Genomic DNA, 22,465 nt, shown 5'->3' with positions numbered 1-22,465 from the left:
TAGCATAATAGTTTAGTGAAGGATAAATATATTAGTGGGGGTGGAGTTGCTTACTACCAGGAATTACCAACTTAAAATCTATTGAATCAAATTAAAAGCATCTCTACATACTGTCGAATGCAATAAAAATGACAAGTAACACATCAGTAGTCTTAATATTTCAGGTATTCTTACCAATCAATATACACGTGGGACTCTGTGGAACTAAAAAGCTTCCACACAGCAAAAGAAATTATCGATAAAATGAAAAGGCAACCTATGGAACTGACCAACATGTTGGCAAGTCATATATCTGATAAGCTATTAATATCCAAAGTATATGAAGAACTCATATAACTGAAGAGAACAAAAGCTAACGACCAGATTTAAAAAATGGGTAGAGTAACTGAACAGTTTTCCCAAGAAGATGCACAAATGGCCAACAGGTACATAGAAAGGTGGTCAACGTACTAATCAGGGAAATGCAGAAACTATAATAGGATATCACCTCACACCGGTTGGGATGGGTATCATGAAAAAGCACCTCTCCACAAGATATATTCTATTACAAAAGGATAAACTATACAATTACAGTTAGCGTCTGGAGATGAGAGATTATCTTGGATTTTCCTGGGAGAACCAATGCAAACAGGCTCCTTAATCATGAGACAAGGAGGCAGAGGAGGCAGAGAAAGAGGTGTGAGCATAGAAGCAGAGGTCAGAGTAATTCTGTTTCTGGAATTCAAGAGACCAGGAACGTGGTGGTCAGCACCTAGAAGCTAGGGAAGGCAAGGAAACAGATTCTCCCATAGAATCCCTAGAAAGGAAGGCTGATATCTTGATATTAGCTCTGTGAGACCTGTTTTGGGCTTCTGACCTCCAGGATTGTATGATCAGAAAGTTCGTGTTGTTTTAAGCCACTGCATTTGTGGAAAGTTGTTATAGCAACAATAAAAAAAAAAAAATGCAACTCCTTAGGAAAGAAATATCAGCTATTTCTTTTATGCAAGAAAGTGATCCCCTATCCTAGAATAAGGTTTACTTACGTCTCAGAAAAGGCTATTGGGGGAGAAAAGCATCCGTCTTGTGTAACAGATAATGAAAATGTTTTCCCTCTAACTGGTAAAATAATTGTTTGTGGAGAAAGGCCTGATTTCTTGATAATGTACTTAGGTTAGCACATTTTAAATGAGATACACACTCCAGAGCTGACAAGTTCCTTGCGCATTTCACAGGCAACAGGAAAGCGATTCGGCATAATAAAAGAGGCTGATGATGGAGTACAGGGCTGAGCTGCTCTAGGACAACCAGGGAAGGGATGTAGAGTCCAGGAAGAGAGCACAGAGTTTATGTCCTGGGGACTGGGTGAGTGAAATGCCAGGCGCTGCAGGACCCCCCTTCTCCATTTCTATCCCGATGAGCTTTTGCTAGGGTAATAAACGATCTCATTGGCTCAGTGGCTTAAATGATAAATAATATGTCTCCCTGGGGAGCGTCGGTTGTGGCTCTGTGGGGCCCCACTGGGTTCCTGGTATCAGCGAAGTTTGGGTTCAGAGCGACACTGTGTGCATCTCATGCTGGGATCCAGGCTGAAGAAGGGCCTTCTAAGCATGCTGTTCTCGTGGAGGATGGTAGGAGGGCTGGAGGGCAGTGGGCTTCTCTGAGAAGAAGGCAACCTGTCACTTCTTGAAGAGGAGACAATATTTGCTGAACAATATTCCAATCTACCATAATCCCATAACACTTCAGGCAAACTAGGAAACTAATGATGGAGCTGGCGTCGCTGGAAATCGGTGACAGCCAGAGTGTATGTGGAGTTTTACACTGAAGTCTGCACAGGACCACAGGACTGCCAACAGTAAGCCCAAGCAAGTAAGGAAAAGAGAAAAAAAAAAAACTGAGTTAATTTTATTTTTTCTTTAACCCAAAGGGAAAGAAAAGTGAACCAACATTTTGATAAGTAACATCCCTTTATCAGGTGCTGTGCTGAATAAGTTCATGGTCATTCGTCTTCACAGGTGTTTTGAGGTGAGAAAACAAGCTCGGAAAGGTTAAGAATATTGCCCAAGTCCCTCTAGTTTGTATCCCATGATGGCAACTCAGGAACGTATCATTAAGGAAAGTTGAACTCTTGAGTCCATGGGCATAGGAAGTGACTCTTTCAAAATAGGCAGCTAGAAAAACAGAACAAGATGGCAACCCCCATCAAAATTGGGAAGGGCTCGTTTTGCATGGAAATGAGGTTAAAACAAGCCGAATCAGTAGACCAGGCAAAGTCATGGTCCATGGATTTCTGGAAGACAGTGGTGCAGCTCCAGCCCCCAGGGACTGGCCGGTGCCAACAGCAGCTGCACTCAGAGAGAGATAACCAAGGAAATAAAGTCAGAAGCATTTATAATGGAGCTGAAACAGGGACACTGCTGGCCCATGAGAAGTAGAAAAATGTGCCCTCCTTTCCTTTTTTTTAAAGATTTTACTTATTTATTTTTGAGAGATACACAGAGAGAGGCAGAGACACAGGCAGAGGGAGAAGCAGGCTCCCTGCAGGGAGTCCGATGTGGGAATCGATCCCAGGACCCCGGGGTCACGCCCTGAGTAGAAGGCAGATGTTCAACCACTGAGCCACTCAGGTGCCTCTCTGTCTAGTTTTTTTTTTGTTTTATTTTTGTTTTGTTTTGTTTTGTTTTTTAGATATATCATATCAAAATTCCACCCAATCTTTAGGACCTGACTCAGATCCCAGACTAATTTGGTCAAGGTTCCACAACTGATACTGGGTGATCCTCTGATCCTTGGGTATCTTGTTTGTGCCTCCACGATGAATTAACTCTTATGATCAGGATCCCAGGGTGGCTCAGCGGTTTGGCGCTGCCTTCAGCCCAGGGTGTGATCCTGCAGACCCAGGATCAGTCCCACATCAGGCTCCCTGCATGGAGCCTGCTTCTCCCTCTGCCTGTGTCTCTGCCTCTCTGTGTGTCTCTCAAAAATAAATAAATAAAATCTTTTAAAAACCTTTTATAATGATGGGTAAGTTTTTATTAGAATACCCAGAAAAACTCTACTTATAAGCCTAGCCCCAAAGCTCTTTTTTTATTTGCAATCACCCCTGCCCCTCCACAACCTGATCAAGGTAGTTTGTCACTCCCTCCCTTTACACTAACATTAAAGATAGAGTGCACATAATCTGACCCTCACTAATTTATACAGTTGAGGAAGATTTTTGGGGGGAAGGCAGGAGTGGAGGTAAACTAAGCATTTGTGAGCTTATTGAAGGCAGAGGATGTAGGATGACTTTTCCATCTTTGCTTCCCTGAAATAATATGGAACTTAGATCAGAGTTTTTATGCCTGGAAACTACTGACATTTGGGGCCAGCCGAATATTTGTTGTAGAGTGTTGTCCTGTGCTTTGTGGGATATTTAGCAGTTTTCTTCTTCAGCTTTTTTTTTTTTTCTTTTTCATTCTTGACAACCAAAACTCTCCAAACATGGCCAAATACTCCCGGTGGGATAAAACTACATCTGGATGAGAACCACTGATCTAAACCACAGTGGAAAGCAGTGTGTGTTGACTTAACGTCAGGAATTGTCCAGTTTTTTCCTCCACCTTCTTCTTCCACATCGTGTAGCACTAGAAAGGAGTTCAACAAATGTATTTAAATGAGTAAGTGACTTAAATACTTTGCAAATAGCACTAAACCTTTCTTCTTAGCCATTAAAAATAGGGTTTACAGGGATGGTATCTATTCATGAGAGAGACGATGTGGTATTTTGGCCAATGAGGCAAATTCTAGAGTCAGGCGGGGTAGGTTCAAATCCATGGTGCATGAGTTTATATCCCAGCTCTCAGCTTCCTAGTTCAATAACCTCGAGCAAGTCATTAAACTTTGCTGCACCTCAGTATCCTCATTATGAAATGATGATATGAATAGTGCTTATCTCAACACGACTATGTGAAGACTACATGTTAGCTATGCAAAACACATGGAGCAATACGTGCCAAGTGTCCGTTATTATCGAGTATGTATACGCGTGCAGGTGTCCGTGGACTAATATATCATGTCTATTACAGAACATATGAACTTATGCAATTATTTTCAGAGCAACATACAATAATAGATATAAAGAGGTTCTGATATTTCCCCACCCAGTGGATTATTTTTTTTTTTTTGCATGCCTTGAGTGCTATGTATTACTCTTCAAAGATTTCAGCCTTTAGGAGCACACTGAGGGTTGATGAAGGATTGGCATTCTTCATGGCCCGGAAGCTGCCTACTGAAAGCTCCTGTGGAGATGGACTGGGGTCTGTGATTTGGGCCAACAGTTACATCTGGTGGGCCAGTTTCACATTAAGTTTTGTGTTCACACTCTCATCTGCTACCCTCAAGATTCTGTTTAAATATTACATCCTGGCTTTTACCTCCACTCCATGGAATTAAGTAAAAGTTCTGTGTTCAAAATTGCACCAAAGAATTAAAAAAAAAAAAAAGGATTGAAAAGGTAGAAGAGGAGGTTCTTATTAGATAGAAGCAGAGGTTACTATTCAAATGTTTATCCATTCATTCGATAGACACTTAATGAGCACTTAATGTGCCAAACCTGATGGAGGTTGAGCATTAGGCTGGAAACAGCATTCAAAAATAGCTATCTTTTCAAAACTTGCAGTATGGTGGCCAGAAGAGCACTTCAGGAAAGGAGAGCTACAAGGTTAGAGGCTATTAGACAAGAACATGCTCAGTGTGTTGGGGGTAAGACCAAGAAACCAAAGTGGCTGGAGCAATGTGAGCTTACGTAATAAGAAGGACTGAAGGCCAGAGAAGTAAAGGCTGGGGTGTGGAGGAGGAGGGTCACAGATTGTACAGGAGGTCACTATAAAAAAATCTAGCTTTTTATTGCAAGGGACTTAGGAAATCATTGAAGTATTTTTAACAGACAAATGATATCATCTGAAAGCACTTTAACTGGATCATTTAGGCTGCTGGGTTCCAAATGAACTGGGGCAAGGGTGATGTGCAAGAGCAAGAGCAAAAGCATGAAGCCCAGCCAGGATTCGCCTATAAAATATTAAAGTAAAATAGTACAAATGAGAAAACTGATGGTGGCCTGTGCTGTATGGATGGCAGTGGTGAAATTTTGTTCGTATTTTGGAGGTAACGCATTGAGGTTTTGCTAACTCATGTGGCCCTTGAGAAAGGGGAACATCAAGGATGACACTAAGACTTTTGACCTGAGCAACTTTTGCCCTGACTTTGGAAGAAAGTAGTAGTCTGGAGTTCAATACAGAGGACCAGATTATAACTCTCAGTTTTGGAGTTAGTAGCATATAGATGGCTTAAGCCATGGACTGAATGAGATCACCCAGAAGGGAATACGGATAGGGGAATAAATCAGATGAATTCTGGATATATTTGTAGTTAGAGTTAACAGGATTTGCCGACAATTTAAATGTAGATGTAAAAGATAAGACTCAAGGATGACTCCAAGGATTTTTGGAGAAAAAAAAAAAATGAAGCTATTGATGGGCTGATCCTGGGGCCCTCCAATATTGAAGATAAAAAGAAATCAGCAAACCGAGAAGGAAGAGTTAGAAAGGAAGGAATCGAACCAGAGAAGTGTGATATCTTAGAAGCCAAGTGAAGACAGTGTATCAAGGAGCAATCAATGGTCCTTGAAACCTGTGTCAAATGCTACTGGATTAATATGAAAACTGAGAAATTACAATGGGATTTCACATGACCAAGGTCATGGTCAATCATACTTAAAGTAGTATCAACGGAGAAAGATGGGAACAAAAGAATGGTTGCCAAGAGAGTGCATCTTAAAAGTTCTTATTACAAGAAAAAAGGTTTTGTAGCTTTTGTAACAGATGGTAAGTAGACTTATTGTGGTGATCATTTTGCAGTGGATTCAAATACCAAATCACTATGTGTATACCTGACAGTGATATAATGTGATATGTCAATTATACCTCCATAAAAGAAAATAGGTAATGATAGGAATTGCTGTGAGAACAGAGGAAGAAAAATTATATCGAGACATTATAAGATGATAACAATTCTAAGGAGTTTTGCTATAAAGGAGAGCAATGAGACGATGGTTACAGAGAGAGGTGTGATCAGTTTTGTTAGTTTTTAGGTTGGATAAATAGTAGCGTGTGTTTATGCTAATATGAATTAGTTAACAGAGAGACAAACTTTACAGACACATAAGAAAGCAGGAGGTTGCTGAAGAAATGTCCACGGGCAGGCTATAGAGAATGGGTTCTAGTCTGCAAGAGAAGCGCTGCCTTTGCTAGAAACAGGGACATATCAACAGGAACAGAAGAGAAGGTAAAATATTTGGGGGGAAGGGACAGGCAGGTGGGTAGATGTCCTGAGAGCCTACAGAATTTCTTTTCTCATTAATTCTCTTCTCTTAAAAAAAATAAAATAAAATAAATAATAAATAATAAATAATAATAGTTCTCTTCTCTCAATGGATCAGGAAACCAGGTCATCAGCCAAGAATACATTTGGAGAAAAGATCTGAAATAATCAAGGCAAGTGTGAGTGGATCAGGGAAATCGCTGAGGGCTGCCGGAAAGCATAGCAATCCACGTAAGGTCAATTTCCATGAACTAAAAATGAGATAAGACATCATGGCTCATGGCTTTGTTTTTTCCTTTAGTCACATTCAATGGCTCAGGACAGGTCAGTTTAGACAGAGTTTTACATTTAACCAGGACCGTGGTTTAGGTAGAAAGCAGGAAAAGATTGAAGGCAGGGGAATGGTGATGATGACTCACCACGTAATTTAATCTAGTTAGGTAGGGAAATGCAGACAGAGTGGGGAGGTAAAGGCCAGTGACAGGTAACAGAATTAAGGGACTGTGGGTGCAATGCATCGGAAGGATTTTTTTGGAATTTTGTGACATGAGAAAGTGAGCCGGAATATGAGAGGCCGCACTCAAAAGTAAGTTTGAAATTGGGATCACAGGGGGCTCTCCGTTATTGTTAAAGATGTGCTAGATCAGGTGAACCAGGTTGGGAGGGTGGCTCTAGACTGAGGACAAAACCCCTGGAGAAGATCCATCCTCACCACAAGGAAGGTAAAGCTGTTCTCAAGAGTTCAGGTCATTAGGTCTATCCTTGAAGGAGAAGGGGTTATTTCTAAGAAAGCCAGTAGGTTTCTACCAAAAGGTTCTTGATGTACTAGTCAGATTGGTAGCGTAGCCGTCAATCAAAGACCTCAGTGAGAAGCTGGGCCTGGACGCCCCCAGTACCGACTTTCTAGGGGTGCTGTGCACCAGGCCCTGCGTGTTGCCAGGAACTGGGGTGGTTGTGTTGCCCCAGGAAAGTGGCTCAACCTGTCTCTGGTCTTTGCCCACTTCCTGTCCCTGGCCCACTTCCAGGCCCTCTCTCTGGCTAGCTGGGACTCTGGGAGTGGGGTGAAGACCTGACTGGATGTGTTCTCAGTGGGGTGGGGGTCAGGAGGGGAGAGTGAGGGGAAGGGGAGATGGGGAGGTGGGGAGCAGCCAGACCAAAGGGGCAGGTGGGGCCGTTAGGAGCGCAGGGAGGTGCCCTGATGCAACTGAAGAAGCCCTTCAGTTGTCTACTGTGCCACCATGAAGTTCTTCGCCTCCTGGAAAAGGAAGGTTGAGCCCCACAGTCCACCCGCTGGCTGGGCCAGTACCCATCACCCCACCCAGCCAGGCTACAACCTCCAAGATAAGGATTTAAAGAAACTTCACAAAGCTGCCTCAGTGGGGCATTTGGAGAAGGTGAAGGAGCACCTTCAGCTCAAGAAACATGATGTGAATGTACGGGACAGAGAATACAGGTGACCAGATGGATGAAGGCCACCGTGGAGTGGAGGCTGGCTCAGCAGGAGTGGGATTTGTCTGGGCCACTTCATCGGCTGTCCCTCCAGGTTTCCCATAGTGGGGACAGAGGTCTGGTAACCACTGGCAGAGGGTCACACTCCCAACTTCCAGCTTGTTCTTTTTAAAAATGTTTAAAAATGGTATTTGAGGTCATTGGTGTCCTCCCTGATTGCCTCCTCTCCTCCCACCACATTAATCTCCACCTGGCACTTCACTCTTTACCCAAACTGCCGTTGCTGTTTTTGTTTTTAATTTGCTATATATATTGTCCCTATCCACCCAAGATGTACCATACTACTCATGTGCTAATAGGAAAAAAGTAGAGGAGACTTCCCAGGGTAGTGGTTATTAAGATTCTAAGACATTGAGACAGCAAAACAATTGACTTTTTAATGTGGATCTCTATGATTTTTTTTTATTTTTGCCAATTGCTGAGTATCTTCAAAAAAGCCCAATAGCAATCACTTACTGCAAAAACAAAATTAATTTTATACATTAAGAAATGAAGACGTTACATGTTTGGCGTTAATAACAGAAAATACGTACTGTCTATGCCTACCTTAAAATCTTTTGGGGAGTTTGCAAGTCATAGGGTATGAAAAACATCATTTTTCACCATAATTGGGTAACTGGAAGCTATGGTTATAAAGAAGGTTCATGCCAGTTTGCTAATAGTTCTATGTCCTTCCCTTTGACAAAAACACAGTTATCTAAATGTATCTGACTTTTATCCTACACCGCCCCATTGACTTACTTTCCAAGGTCATGCGTAACCTCAACACCACTTCATTCAGTGGTCAATTCTCAGTCTTACCCAGTGGGCATCCCGGCCCAATATCTTACTCCCCCTGTCAGTAGTATTTGAAATACTGTCTTGTCTTTCAGGACACTTGGCGTCTTCACCTGGCATCTCCTCTACTTCTGTGGGTACTTCTTTCCAGACTTCTTGGCTGATTTCTTTTCCTGTCTGGTAAATATTTGAGGGCTCAGAACTTGAAATGATTCTCTGTGTCTTACTCTTCACTTGCCCTGTGAAGAGAGATTATCTATAAATGTCTATATTCCAGTGCCTTCCAACAGCTTCTCTCCAGCAAGCTCTCTCCCCTGAACTCCAGACTCCTATATGTAAATACCTACACTTGAACGTGTATATCGGATAGACTATGTGTCCTGGCAAATGTTTAATAGCAGGGTCTTAGTTGACGGTGGGGGTAAAGCGAAGGGAGGAGAAGCCCTGATTTCAAGCTACCAGTGTGATGTCATTTGGGTTGAACCATTCCTGCAAATTTAACACTTGGCTTGTGAGAGCCACTAGCGCCATCACATCACTCTTTAGACATCTCAAACATCCCCAAACTGTGCTCTTGTTTTTCCTCCTCAGACCTACATCTCTCTCTCTAGAAATACCAAATTATGTCTTTCAGTTGTTAGGTCAGAAACCCTAGAGTCATTCTTGACTCCACTCTTTCTTTCATATCACCCATCTTGGGAATATTTTGGTTCCACCTTCAAAATATCTCTAAAATCCAACTATTTCTTTTTTTTTAAGATTTTAAAAATTTATTTCTTTGAGAGAATAAATAGAGCAGAGCACAAGCAGAGGGAGAGGCAGAGGAAGAGGGAGAAGTAGACTCCCCTCTGAGCGGGGAACTCGACAAAGGGCTCCATCCCAGGACCCCAGGATCCTGACCTAAGCCACCCGGGTGCCCCTAAAATCCAACTATTTCTTGCCAAGCTCACAAGTTACCTTTCTAGTCGAAGCTTCTATCATATCTTAATCAAAATTCCTGCAGTGGCCTCCTAACTAGTTTTCTGTCTTTTAACCTTTTCTGTTTATTCTAAATGCAGTAGCCAGAATGATCCTATAAAGTGTATGTGAAATGCGTCGTCGTTCCTTGCCTTAGCAACTTCCACCGGCTTTCCATTTCATTAGGGTGAAGGCCAAAGCCCTTCCAATGGCTCGTTCGGCCTTACATGACATTTACCCCCCACCCTGCTATCTCTAGGATCTTGAGACCCACTCCTTTCCCTTTCACTCATCTCTAGCTTCCCTGGCCTCCTCAGTGTTCCACAGAAATCCAGAAATGTATGAGGGCACTTGGCCCTGCTACTCCCTTTGCCTGAAGTGCTTTCCCCCCAGATATCTACATGGCTCCCGCCCTCCCTTCCTTCCTGCATGTATTTAATTATATCCCCTTATCAGCAAGGGCTTCCTTGGCTTCCCTATGTACAGTTGCGTGTTCTCTCCTTGCTGACATTTCCTACTTGGCACACTGTCTGGCATGCTTTCTGTTTTAAGCTTTTTGCTTACTTCTTCTTATTCCATAAAAGCAGATATTTTTGTCTATTTTGTTGCTGCTGTCTCCTCATCACCTAGAATCCTGCCTAGCCCTCATAAATGCTTACTAGACACTTTTTTTTATGAATGTGTACACAGGTATTTTTTGACTCATTATAAACTTACTTTGAAGTGAAACCAGTTCAGCATTTGATCTTAAGGGCATTTGCATGGCCCTTTTAATATAGTAAAAAACAATTGTAATTAATATAACTTGTATATGAATATCAGTAAGCACACGAAGCAAATATCTTAACAATATATGATCTGGCATGTTCTTGGGTATTGTAACTTCTCAAACTAAGACTTCTTTTTTTTATTATTTTATTTTTTTTAAATTAATTTTTATTGGTGTTCAATTTACCAACATACAGAAAAACACCCAGTGCTCATCCCGTCAAGTGTCCCCCTCAGTGCCCGTCACCCATTCCCCCCCACCCCCCGCCCTCCTCCCCTTCCACCACCCCTAGTTCGTTTCCCCGAGTTAGGAGTCTTTATGTTCTGTCTCCCTTCCTGATATTTCCCAACATTTCTTTTCCCTTCCTTTATATTCCCTTTCACTATTATTTATATTCCCCAAATGAATGAGAACATACACTGTTTGTCCTTCTCCGATTGACTTATTTCACTCAGAATAATACCCTCCATCAAACTAAGACTTCTAACTTTGTGTTTTGTTATATTGATGTAGAACACCCTTGCACCTGGCCTGTGCTAATGGATATTCAAATATTGTCTCTCTCTTAATTGAGCAACAGTGCAAAATAAATGTCTGCGATAGTGAAAACCGATCTCCATTGACTAAAGTGTGTTAATTTTTCCTTTTCAGTTGGAATGCATCTGAGTTCTTCTGGTTAACTTTTGTTGGATTTCATAGTTTAAAACATAGTATTAAACAGTTTTAATATGTCATATCCTGAGTAATGGGTTGGTTGCTCATCTGTTCTTGTTGTCTTGACAGGCAGTACAGTGTACTAAGGAGGACTGTGCTACCATTCTTCTAGGACATGGTGCAGACCCGAATCTGGCAGATTTAGACGGCAATACTGTGCTCCATTATACCATCTGTGGCCAAAGTGTCTCCTTAGTTGAAAAATTTCTTGAACACAAAGCTAATCTTGAAGATCAAAATAATGTAGTCTATTGAAAATAACATATTTTAGAGAAAGCAGTGGAAGAAGGTATTTATTACAGATAATTCATATCTGATGAAACACATGTTGTATGAAGCATGAATTTTCCAAAATGAAATTGGGGAAAAGGAGAAGAAGAATGAGATTGTAAAATACTGGTAAGGTTTTCCTTTTTTAAAAGTCTTGGTCCAGGGACTCCTGGGTGGCTCAGTGGTTGAGCGTCTGCCTTCTGCTCAGGGCATGATCCCACGTCCTGGGATCGAGTTCCCCATCGGGGTCCCCACAAAGAGCCTGCTTCTCCCTCTGCCTGTGTCCCTGCCTCTCTCTGTGTGTCTCTCATGAATAAATACATAACGTCTTAAAAAAAAAGTCTTGGTCCATTTCATTTCAGACTGTAACACTGAACCCCAAAACAATGCTATACTTAACAATGATAAGTGTTCAAAGGCCCATATCAAATGGGAAATATCTGATTTCCCTATAAGTTGATATCAGTTAAAAACCATAAGTCTGCATTTTTTCCTGTCTTAACTTATATACTCACAGATAATGATAATAGGGTTAAATTGGAAAATCACTGTCCTAAAAGGAATCCAACTCTCCTATTGAGATGAGTTGTTGTTATTTTCTTGTTTAAGTGTCCTAACACTTAAGGTCACTGAAATTTTCTCTCTATGACAGCCCAAAATAAATGCCAACCTTGGAGGTCTAAATGCAATTGATGGTTTGTAATACTTGCATGAAGCGTGTGATGTGTGTTGCTTAAATACTCCAGGCTGCTCTTGTCTACAATTCGAGTTAGGCCTAAAGTAAAAACGTTAATTTTATTTTTGAATGACCCAACTCCAGTTTATTTTCTTAGTCTCTGAAATCATATTTTGTTATATATCAAAACTTTTTAAAAATTAGAGTGTCTTTTAGATTGAACTTAAATCTAAAAGGCCTATAATGTACGTACAGTATTTTAAGTAATCATTTTGAAATCTTTTTTTCAGGATGGGTATACTCCACTGTTACTTGCCATTATGGAAAATAATGCAAAAATGGTACAGTATCTTCTGAAAAGAGGAGCAGATGTGAATGATTCAGATAACAATCAAAGGTATAATACATGCCAAATAAGAGCATTTAACAATAGCAAGTTAAATTAAGCTATAACTGTAGCTTCCTAACAAGACAATGTGTGTGTGTGTGTGTTTGTGTATATTTGTAAATATATTTTGTGATATTGATAAAAGATCTGGCCATATATTCCGGCCAAACTACCTAGATTCCCAGGATGTGTTTTTCTGTAAAATCAAACAGTTGGACCAGATTGGTAGGTCATTAATAGTAATAGTAGTATTTATAACCTTAGAATTTGAATCTTACACAGAAAAATCTCTAAATCCCACTTGCTATAGTTAAATGGGGGTAGGGGACCCAGAGCCCCAGGTATGCCCTTCCCAGTATTTTGAGACATCTTGAAAACACCAGGGTTCCAGGGAACAAGGATTGAAAACCATTGAGCGAGCAGCTTCCTAGAGACTCTTTTATTTTTAAACTCCATGATAATCTGTGATTGGTGCACCTTTTTTTTTTTAGCAAATCTGCCCCACCTTTTAATCCTTGCCCTAACTCTTTCCCTGTTAGAGATTCCACATTTGAATAGTAAATTTAGAAGACTTTTTTTAAAAAGTATAAGATATGTCTAAGATCCATAAATACACATTCATGTGTCTCTCTTGCTCCAGAACAGCCCTTATGATTGCTCTAAGTGATGAACCAACAAATTTAGTCGGTCTTCTTCCTCGGCAAGAAGTGGATCTATCTTGCCAAGATATTTATGGATTCACAGCTGAAGAATATGCCTCTTTTAATGGTCTTACTGTGTAAGTGATACTGCATATCTTTTAACAATTGCATGGGATTTGATCATAAGGAAAGAACCATGAGCCTCAAAGTGCAACCACAGCTGAAATAGACACCACAGTAGGGCGAGCCGTATTATGGATTCTGATCCCATGGGTCCAGGGATCCTTGATTTCACTTGTTTGTAGGGTCCAATCGATATAAGAACTGCAGGTAGGCTGAGTGTACAGATGAACTCCCGGTGGCACTGGAATTTGAAGTATTTCAGGACAGTGATTTCAGCAAATAGTGACATAGCCAATAACAAAACATCTGGGTAATAGCGTTGGGCTAAAGATGATTCATCTTTACAAGACTCTTTCATTTTTTTTAAGTATTAGTAATGTAAAAATTTTATTCAAATTTTGAATATTGTTATTGTTTTGTTAGCTGTTTTAGTCTGATAAGTTTTCAGAATTCTTAAGTATATTCTTATTAAACTAAATGGCAAAACTTTTCACATATAAATATGCATTTCTAATTTTAATAGTCAATGAGAAAGTAAGATGCAATGAACAGAAATTTACATTACAGCTAATGAAGTCAAAACAACATAAAGGTATTTTCCTTATAATTTCATTTTAAGGCAAAATTTTAATTATATATAGGTACTTTTCTAGTTTTTTGTTTTCCTATTCTTCTTCCACCTACTTTATTCACATTTTAGTAATATATTTTACTCACTAATTCCATATGAATACTATGGGGTGAGGGAGAGAAAAGAGAAAGAAGAGAGAGAAATAATTTGTATACATACATTCAGATGTTTATTTTTAAAGTCTAAATTGAACTTTATAAACTAAAGGATTCATAATCCATTAAATATATGAACCATAGTTGAATACAATATTTTCTTTGCAATACTGGACATATGTACCTTGCTCTACCTTGGTTTAAGCAAACCATGTGTATAAAAATTTAAAGACATAAATTACTGATGAATATCTATGCTCTGAAAGGATCCTTCATTTTATAAAATGAGTTCCTGTTCCTTTAAATTTTCTTCATCATTTAAAAAGTTTGGATACAGGGGCTCAGTTGATTAAGCGGCCAATTCTTGATTTTAGCTCAGGTCATGATCTCAGAGTCCTGAGATGGAGCCCCATGCCAGGCTCTGTGCTCAGAGGGAGTCTACTTGAAGATTCTCTTTCTCCCTCTCTCCCTGCCCCTCCCCCGACTCTCTCTTTCTCAAATAAATAAATAAATTTTTAAAAAAAGTTTGGGTATATGCAACTAGGAGATACATATATATATGCTTAAAATATCCATTGGTCTAAAAACAACACTGTATATCTAAAATAACTTGTTTACATTTATAAATCTTGTGAAGCTACTTTTGGCTAGTTCGATGGGAAGGAAATCTCACCATCTTCTTTCATCTCCCCCAAATGACTTTTTAGAATATTCTTTTTTGTAGTTTGCTCGATCATTAATTTGAGAAGAAATAGAATCGTGTTGACCACGGACTGTTTATCCTCTCAGTATTATTTTAATGTTTTCAATATTGAAAATTCTAAGAGCATTACATTTCTTTTTTTCAAAGAGGTAAAAGCGAAGAGAGGTAAGTAACTTCCTCACGACCAAGCAATAATACCTTTAGGATGTGGGAACTATGAACATTTAATAAAAATTGCAAATAACTCTAAGCTCAATCTAATTCTTCCTGTTCTTTTTTCTGTTTTTGTCTCTCTTTTGTGATGGGAATGAAGCTTTCTGTAATTGCGACTCTTGTGGCTTGAGTAGCTGTGGCCTATCTACCATATTGAGCACATAGCCTCTGCTTATCAGCACCACTTGTTAGCTCTCTTCTTTGGTGAATGGGTTCTATAACTTAGTAAAAGTGGGTTTAGTAAATAAAAATATTTATTTACTATATTTTAGTAAACAAAAATGTTTATTTCCACTTATTTAAAAAAATAAGTGGAACTGTGTTAAATGAGAGAACTATATTTAGATATTTATTTTACATTTAGCTTTAACTTGCACATTGCCTCATTCCTCTCACTGAAATTCTGAAACCATTTGTCTATTAATAAGTGATGGGCTCTTTCAGGCATGGGGAAAAGATCTATTATTCTTTACTGGATATGTTTCAGTCCCTGAGTTAATTGTCTTCACTTTGCCAATTTGCTGTTAAACCCAACTGTTATGAGCCGAATTGTCTCCTATTCCTCCCTCCTCAAAACTATATGTTAACATTCTAACCCCCAGTACCTCAGAATTGGGATGATTGTATTTGGAGAGAGGGCTTTGAAAGAGATGTTAAATTAAAATATGCAGTAGAGTAGGTCCTAATCCAGGTTGACTAAGATGAGGGCATAGAGACACCACAGGTGCTTGTTGCCAGAGGGGCAACTTTTAGGTGAAGAGTCAGCAAAGCACTGTCATCTCCTAGCCAGGGAGAGAGCCCTGGAACAGATCCAACCCTTACGGGCCTCAGAGGAAACCAACCCTCTTGGCACCTTGATCTTGGACTTCCAGGTTCCATAACTGTGAGAAAAATAAATGTCTGTTGCTTAAGCCGTGCAGTCTGTGGTATTTTGTTACAGCAACCAAACTAATACACCAGCGATAACCTAAAGCAACTTTTTCTCCCTCTCTAGTTGTTTACTTGTGATAGCAGGAAGAAAAGCACTGAGAATGGGAGTATGTGAAACGAAAATGGGGTCTGTAGTGGAATTGGCTCAAAAGGAGGCTTGAGGTAGCAGCCAGTGCGTGGCAAACTTAGGAAGGTATTAGCTAATGTCTAAGGTTTTGACTTAATGATTATGTGTTATGAATATAACTATTTGTAATGCTGGAAAATATATATTTTCTCTTTTTCTCATTATGGACAGATATCATCCATTAATTGCCACTTATGGAAGAGGGAAGGACGTTGAGCAGATATCTAACTCTGAAGATACAACCTCCAGCTCTACATTTGATACAGAAGAACTGCAGGGACGGTAAGAAGATACAAAACCGAACAAGTAGTTGTAATGTTTTTTATTTGTTTGCTTTTTAGGAAGGGACACAGTTTTCTCAAATAATATTTAAATTTGAAATAGAAATTTTTCTCCTATTTGAAATGCTAACTAGTCTTAAGAACTGTTCTTAGGAAAATTTGTATTTAAAATATTCTGACACTGTGTTGACTGAAAATGTAAAGAGATACTGAATGATTAAGATAATTTTTATCCATAGTCTAGTTATAAAAAAATAAAATATGACTAGTTATAATAATAATGACTCATTATAAAAACAAATTTTAAAAATAAATATAAAGCTATTAGTAAATTTTTAATTTTAGTCTACAAACATTTCAGGTAAGTACATTTGATGATTATTAATATAATATATACTTAATCATTATATAAAACTTAAGCCTAGATGCAATTTGTTAATTAAAAATAACATGCATCTATTAGAATAATTTTTGGTATTTACTTTTTTAAAAATACCATATAGTTATTTAGGTCTGTAAAACATAGCTTTTTCTTTTGGGGGGGGCAGATATTCTTACATTAACCTTTTTTTATTGGATGACATAAAAATTTTTACAGTTATTCTCTGTGAATATACCAGCAACCACACTCCCCCCACACCCTTCAATTATAGTGTAAAAAAGAAGAGAAAGAAAACTTAAGGAAGAGAGGGAACCTGATGGCAATAGATCATATGACTGTCACAACTATTCAAACACTCTTCATCCCCTCAAATCTATCGTTAGAACAGTGCTTGGTTCTATGGCCTTTAGGTAAGTGGATTTAAGAGAGAATTTGCCTGAGTTTTCCTTTATAACTTAAGCTTACACACTCAAGAAATTTTGTTTTTTGCACTCTTGTTATTCGTCTTTATATGCTCCTCTCTCTATATGCTCTCATCTCTATAATCTTCATGTCCTATAAGCATAAAGAATTTCTGGGATTTATACTTCACTTCTTCAGGGAAAAAAAGCAGTAGAAACTTAAAACTACCTCTTTCATATTTTGAGTATCTCCTGAGGCTAAACAAATCAAAAATACCCCCAATCCTTTCACCCATGGCCATACATGTTGCAGCTTCTAGTGAAATGTTTATTTTTGTATATTTTGAAGCATAATAGAAATATTAGGTCAAGAAAATTGTCAAAACACATTGCAAAAGATGGTCAATGTTAAAGGTCAATGTTTTTGTCAGATTCCAAGGGGATAATTTAATTATTCATTTTTTTAAATCACCATAAAATGTAGAAATATCAATGCTAAATTATAATTGTTTTGTAGCTGAGGCATAGAATTTAAGAAATATACTTAGACATAAAAATATTTGAACATAAATAAAGGCATTACAAATATTACTTGTTTTCTAGTCATGTAACCTCATTTCTACAAGTACTTTGCTGCTGCCAACATAGTAAGAAAAAATGAGTATTACAAAAAAGAAAAAAGGAAATAAGAGAATGTATCACTCAGAGTCTCATATCACCCAAGCAAAACATACATTAAATTCCTGGCATGTTTTTGTAATCTTTTAAAATCTGCTTAACTTTTTTCTTTTCCTCAAAGGGAATTTACAATTTTGCATTTTTCTTTTTAAAAACATAATACAGATAGTTTTCACTGTGCTCCTTGCCATACCTTGACCACGTCTAGCATGGTCTAGCTTCAGGACTCTTCCCTGGAGGACTCTTCCTTTGGTTGTCTCCTGTCTCCCCTCATATGACACACCAGTGATGCCTTCTCTGGCTGCCCTGCCATCCTGTCCCTTATGATGCTCTATTGTCTATTCCTCCCCTCCTTGTCTTTTGAATAAGAAGATCCATGAGATTGAACTTTTTGTTCATAGTTAAATCCTCATCACTTGTAAAATGTCTGATGATACTAAATACTCAATTGCCAAATACGGACATAACTGATTTTACTGCACTTTGCTTCATTGTACTTTGAAGATATTGCTTTTTTTTTTTTCACAAGTTGAAGGTTTGTGATAACTCTACGTCAAGCAATCCTATTGGCATCATTTTCCCCACAGCATTTGCTCACTCCATGTCTCTGTATCACATTTTGGCAATTCTCTGCATATTTACATTTTTTTTCATTATTATATCTGTTATGGTGATGTGATCAATGATATTCAATGTTGTATTATAATTATCTTGTGGGGCCAAGAACCATACCCATGTAGACAACAAGCTTAATCGATATAGGTGTATGTTCTGACTACTGACAACCTGCTGTTCCCCTTTTCTCTCCCTCTCCTCAGGCCTCTTTATTCCCTAAGACACCACAGTTGTGACATTAAGATGATTCATAACTGTACAATGGACTCTAAATATTCAAGTAAAAGGAAGAGTCTTAAGTCTTTCACTTTAAGTCAAACACTAGAAATGATTATGCTTATGAGGAAGGCATGTTATCAGCTGCGGTAGGCCAAAAACGAGGTCTCTCGTGCTAAAAAGTTAATCAAGTTGTGAAGGCAAAGGAAAAGTTCTGGAAGAAAAATTAAATGTGCTACTCCGGTGAACATATGAATGATAAGGAGCAAAATAGCCTTATTGCTGATGTGGAGACAGTTTTGGTAGTCTGAATAGAAGATCACACACACAACATCCCTTTAAATCAAAGCCTAATCCGAAGCAAGTCTCTAACTCTCTTCAATTCTATAAAGGCTGAGAGAAGGGAGGAAGCCTCAGAAGGTAAGTTTGAAGCTAGCAGAGATTGGCATAAGGCTTAAAGAAAAGAACACCATCTTTATAACATAAAAGTGCAAAATGAAGCAGCGGCGGGTGCTGATAGAGCAGCTCCAGCAACTTATCCAGAAGATCTAGCTAATGGTAATAATAATTAGGATAATTAGAGGATCCCTGGGTGGCTCAGCTGTTCAGCACCTGCCTTTAGCCCAAGGTGCGATCCTGGAGATCTGGGATCGAGTCCCACGTCGGGCTCCCTGCATGAAGCCTGCTTCTCCCTTTGCCTGTGTCTCTCCTTCTCTCTCTCTCTCTCTCTCTCTCTCTCTCTCTGTGTGTGTCTCTCATGAATAAATAAATAAAATCTTAAAAAGAAAAAGATAATTAATGAGAGTGGCTACACTAAACAATAGCTTCTCAATGCCGACAAAACAGTCTTATCCTCGAAGAAGATGGCCATCTGGGATTTCCATAGCTAGAGAGGAGAAGTCAATGCCTTAGCTTCAAAGCTTCAAAAGATAGGCTGACTCTCTTGTTAGGGCTAATGCTGGTAACTTTAGGAGGAAGCCATTGCTCATTTACCATTCCAAAAATTGTAGGGCCCCTAAGAATAATGCTATATCTACTCAGCCCGTCCTCGGTACATGGAACAACAAAGCCTAAATGACAGAACATCTCTTTGCAATGTGGTTTACAAGAAAATTTTAAGACCACTGTTGACACTGACTACTGAGGCAGAAAGATTCCTTTTAAGATAGACTGACTGCTCATTGACAATGCACTTGGTCACCCAAGAGCTCTGGTGGAAATGTGTAAGGAGATTAAGGCCTACTTTCTTTCTTTTTTTTTTTTTTAACTTTAGTTATTTATTCATGAGAGACACACAGAGAGAGGCAGAGACAGAGGCAGAGGGAGAAGCAGGCTCCATGCGGGGAGCCCGATGTGGGACTCGATCCCGGGTCTCCAGGATCACGCCCTGGGCCAAAGGCAGACACTCAACCTCTGAGCCACCCAGACTTCCCTAATGCCTACTTTCATGCTAACAACATCCACTCTGCAGCCCACGGATCAAGGAGTAATCTTGACTTTCAAGTCTTATTATTTAAAAAATACAATTGTTTTTGTACCATTTTGTAAGGCCCAAGGCCATTGATAGTGATTCATCTGAGCAAAGTAAATCAAAAACTTCCCGAAAAGATTCACCATTTTAGATGCCATTAAAAATATTCACAATTCATGGGAAGAGGTCAAAATATCAACATTAACAGCAGTTTGGAAGTAGTTGATTCCAACCCTCGTGGATGACTTGGGGGAGAAGGAAGAAAGGAAGTAACTGCAGATATGGTGGAAATAAAACTAGAATGAGAAGTGGGGCCTGAAGATATGACTGACTTGCAACAATCTCATGATAATACTTTAATAGATGAACCCCTCTATGTGGCAAATTTCATCACTGTTGTTCTATTTTAAGAAATTGCCATGGTCACCCTATCCTTCAACAACCACTACCCTAAGCAGTCAGGAGCCTTCAACATTGAGGCAAGACCCTCCACCAGCCAAAAGAATGTACTTGCTAAAATCCCAGATGATGGTTTTCATTTTTTAGCAAGAGTGTATTTTTATTTATGTACATTATAATTTTAGATGCAATGCTATTGCCTGCTTAGTAGACTACAGTACAGTGTAAACCAAACTTCTATACTGAGAAACTAAAAAAATTCATTGAGTTTATTACCAAGTAGAGAACAAATTGCCCAGAAACTCAACATAAAGAGAGCAGAGTTCAGCTCTCTTCTTGCGTGGACATTATTATTGACTATATGCCCAATCAATGAAGTGAAGAAAAACCTCGAGATGCATTTCCATAAACTTCCAAGCCTCCTCTCTTCCGATGATGTCAACATGAGAATAGCTGCTGGTGAATCTTTGGCACTTATGTTTGAATTGGCCAGAGGGATGGAGAGTGACTTTTTTTATGAAGACATGGAATCTTTGACTCAGATGCTTAGGGCTTTGGCTACAGATGGAAATAAGCACCGTGCCAAAGTGGACAAGAGAAAGCAGCGGTCAGTGTTCAGAGACATCCTGAGGGCAGTGGAGGAACGGGATTTTCCAACAGAAACTGTTAAATTTGGTCCTGAACGAATGTATATTGATTGCTGGGTCAAAAAACACACCTATGACACCTTTAAGGAAGTTCTTGGATCAGGGATGCAGTAGCATTTGCAGTCCAATGAATTCCTTCATAATGTATTTGAGGTTGCCCACCCCCCCCATGATGCTTGATGCTGCAACACTTAAAACAATGAAGATCTCTTGTTTTGAAAGGCACCTGTATAACTCTGCAGCCTTCAAAGCTCGAACAAAAGCTCGAAGCAAATGTCGAGATAAGAGAGCAGATGTTGGAGAATTCTTCTAGATTTTCAGCACTTAAAGACCACTTTCTAATATATATATATATTTTAATTTCTAATGTATTTAAACTAGAGACAGTTTTTATCTTGGGTCAACACAGATAGCTTTTGTAGCAGGGGTTATATTATAATTGAATGTACAATATTGCAAATGGTGAGTTCTGATTATTAAATATTCTCTGTAAATCACTAAACATAAATAAAGTGTAAAAAAAAAACCTTTTTTTATACTGAGAAACTAAAAAAATTTTTATACTGAGAAACTAAAAAAATTCATTGAGTTTATTACCAAGTAGAGAATAAATTGCCCAGAAACTCAACATGAAGAGAGCAGAGTTCAGACCATCATAACTTTCTCTGTTAGCAAGGACTCAATAAGCCCCTGAAAGCAAAGGGGGTTGTCTCTGTGGGATTTGTACCCAGTTGAAATTGGGATCTGTAGTGGTAGGTGATGTAAATAAATCTTGTTGAGTGATCTAAGAAACCTGTGGAAATAAAGATAATCCAAATGGGGATAAATAGAAGCAGTTCAGAGATTGTTGCAAGGGAGTCAGCCATTATCACTTACATTTGACAGAGACTCCCAAGGAAAGCAGGAAAGTGGAAAAGCTCTAATATTCAAAAAGATGGAAGACTTCATCCTTGAAGTCTGCGGATAGTTGGCAGGGGAAGCTAGAGATTGGTTAATTAGAAGTGTTGCATCTTATGCGATTAAATTGAGGAGCATATTTGCCTTTCTCTGGCTTGTGCTGAGTTGGAAATAGAAGAAGGGAGGAATGGAAATATTGGGAAATTGGCAGTCATTGACAAGGTTTTGGTTAAAACCTTCACTCACTGAATTCTGGGCTGATTGCAGAGATTATGGGTCAGAGTTCTTTTTTCATATATGATCTGGCTACTGTCCATTTGTGTATTCACTTTTTCACAAATATTCTAGTATCAATTTCTTTATCTCCTGACTTCTAAGTCTTGACAAAATGTTAGTACTTGATCAACAAGTTATTATTAAGATTTCAAAATAATTTTTTCTGCCCTGTATAATCATTATAAGAGAAAAATTTGCCAACTTCTGCACCTCTTGTATATATTTAGGATTTCCACTGATGTTTAAAGTAGCAGAGTGGAAAATACATAGCAGACTCAAATTCCTACCTAGCCACTTAGAAGCAGAAGGATGCTCAAGCTTCTTAACTATAGCCTTG

The 22,465-nt window shown here is 38.9% G+C and overlaps 1 protein-coding gene and 1 pseudogene across 1 annotated transcript; both read left to right on the top strand.

Moving 5' to 3' along the window:
- Nucleotides 1-7,580: 7,580 nt before the first annotated feature.
- Nucleotides 7,581-13,188, top strand: ANKRD7 (ankyrin repeat domain 7). Its single transcript, XM_072762724.1, is given in 6 exon segments — nt 7,581-7,795; nt 10,868-10,982; nt 11,138-11,311; nt 12,305-12,411; nt 13,043-13,133; nt 13,135-13,188. Coding segments are annotated over 6 exon segments (756 nt in total).
- A 2,840-nt stretch (nt 13,189-16,028) lies between these two features.
- On the top strand, nt 16,029-21,323 carry LOC140599577 (interferon-related developmental regulator 1 pseudogene; annotated as a pseudogene).
- The last annotated feature ends 1,142 nt before the right edge of the window (nt 21,324-22,465 follow it).

This window comes from Vulpes vulpes, chromosome 7 (genome assembly GCF_048418805.1).
Source record: "Vulpes vulpes isolate BD-2025 chromosome 7, VulVul3, whole genome shotgun sequence".
In the NCBI taxonomy this organism is placed as follows: domain Eukaryota; kingdom Metazoa; phylum Chordata; class Mammalia; order Carnivora; family Canidae; genus Vulpes; species Vulpes vulpes.
Note: the sequence above shows the minus strand (reverse complement) of the source record. Positions and strands in the feature narration are given on the sequence as shown.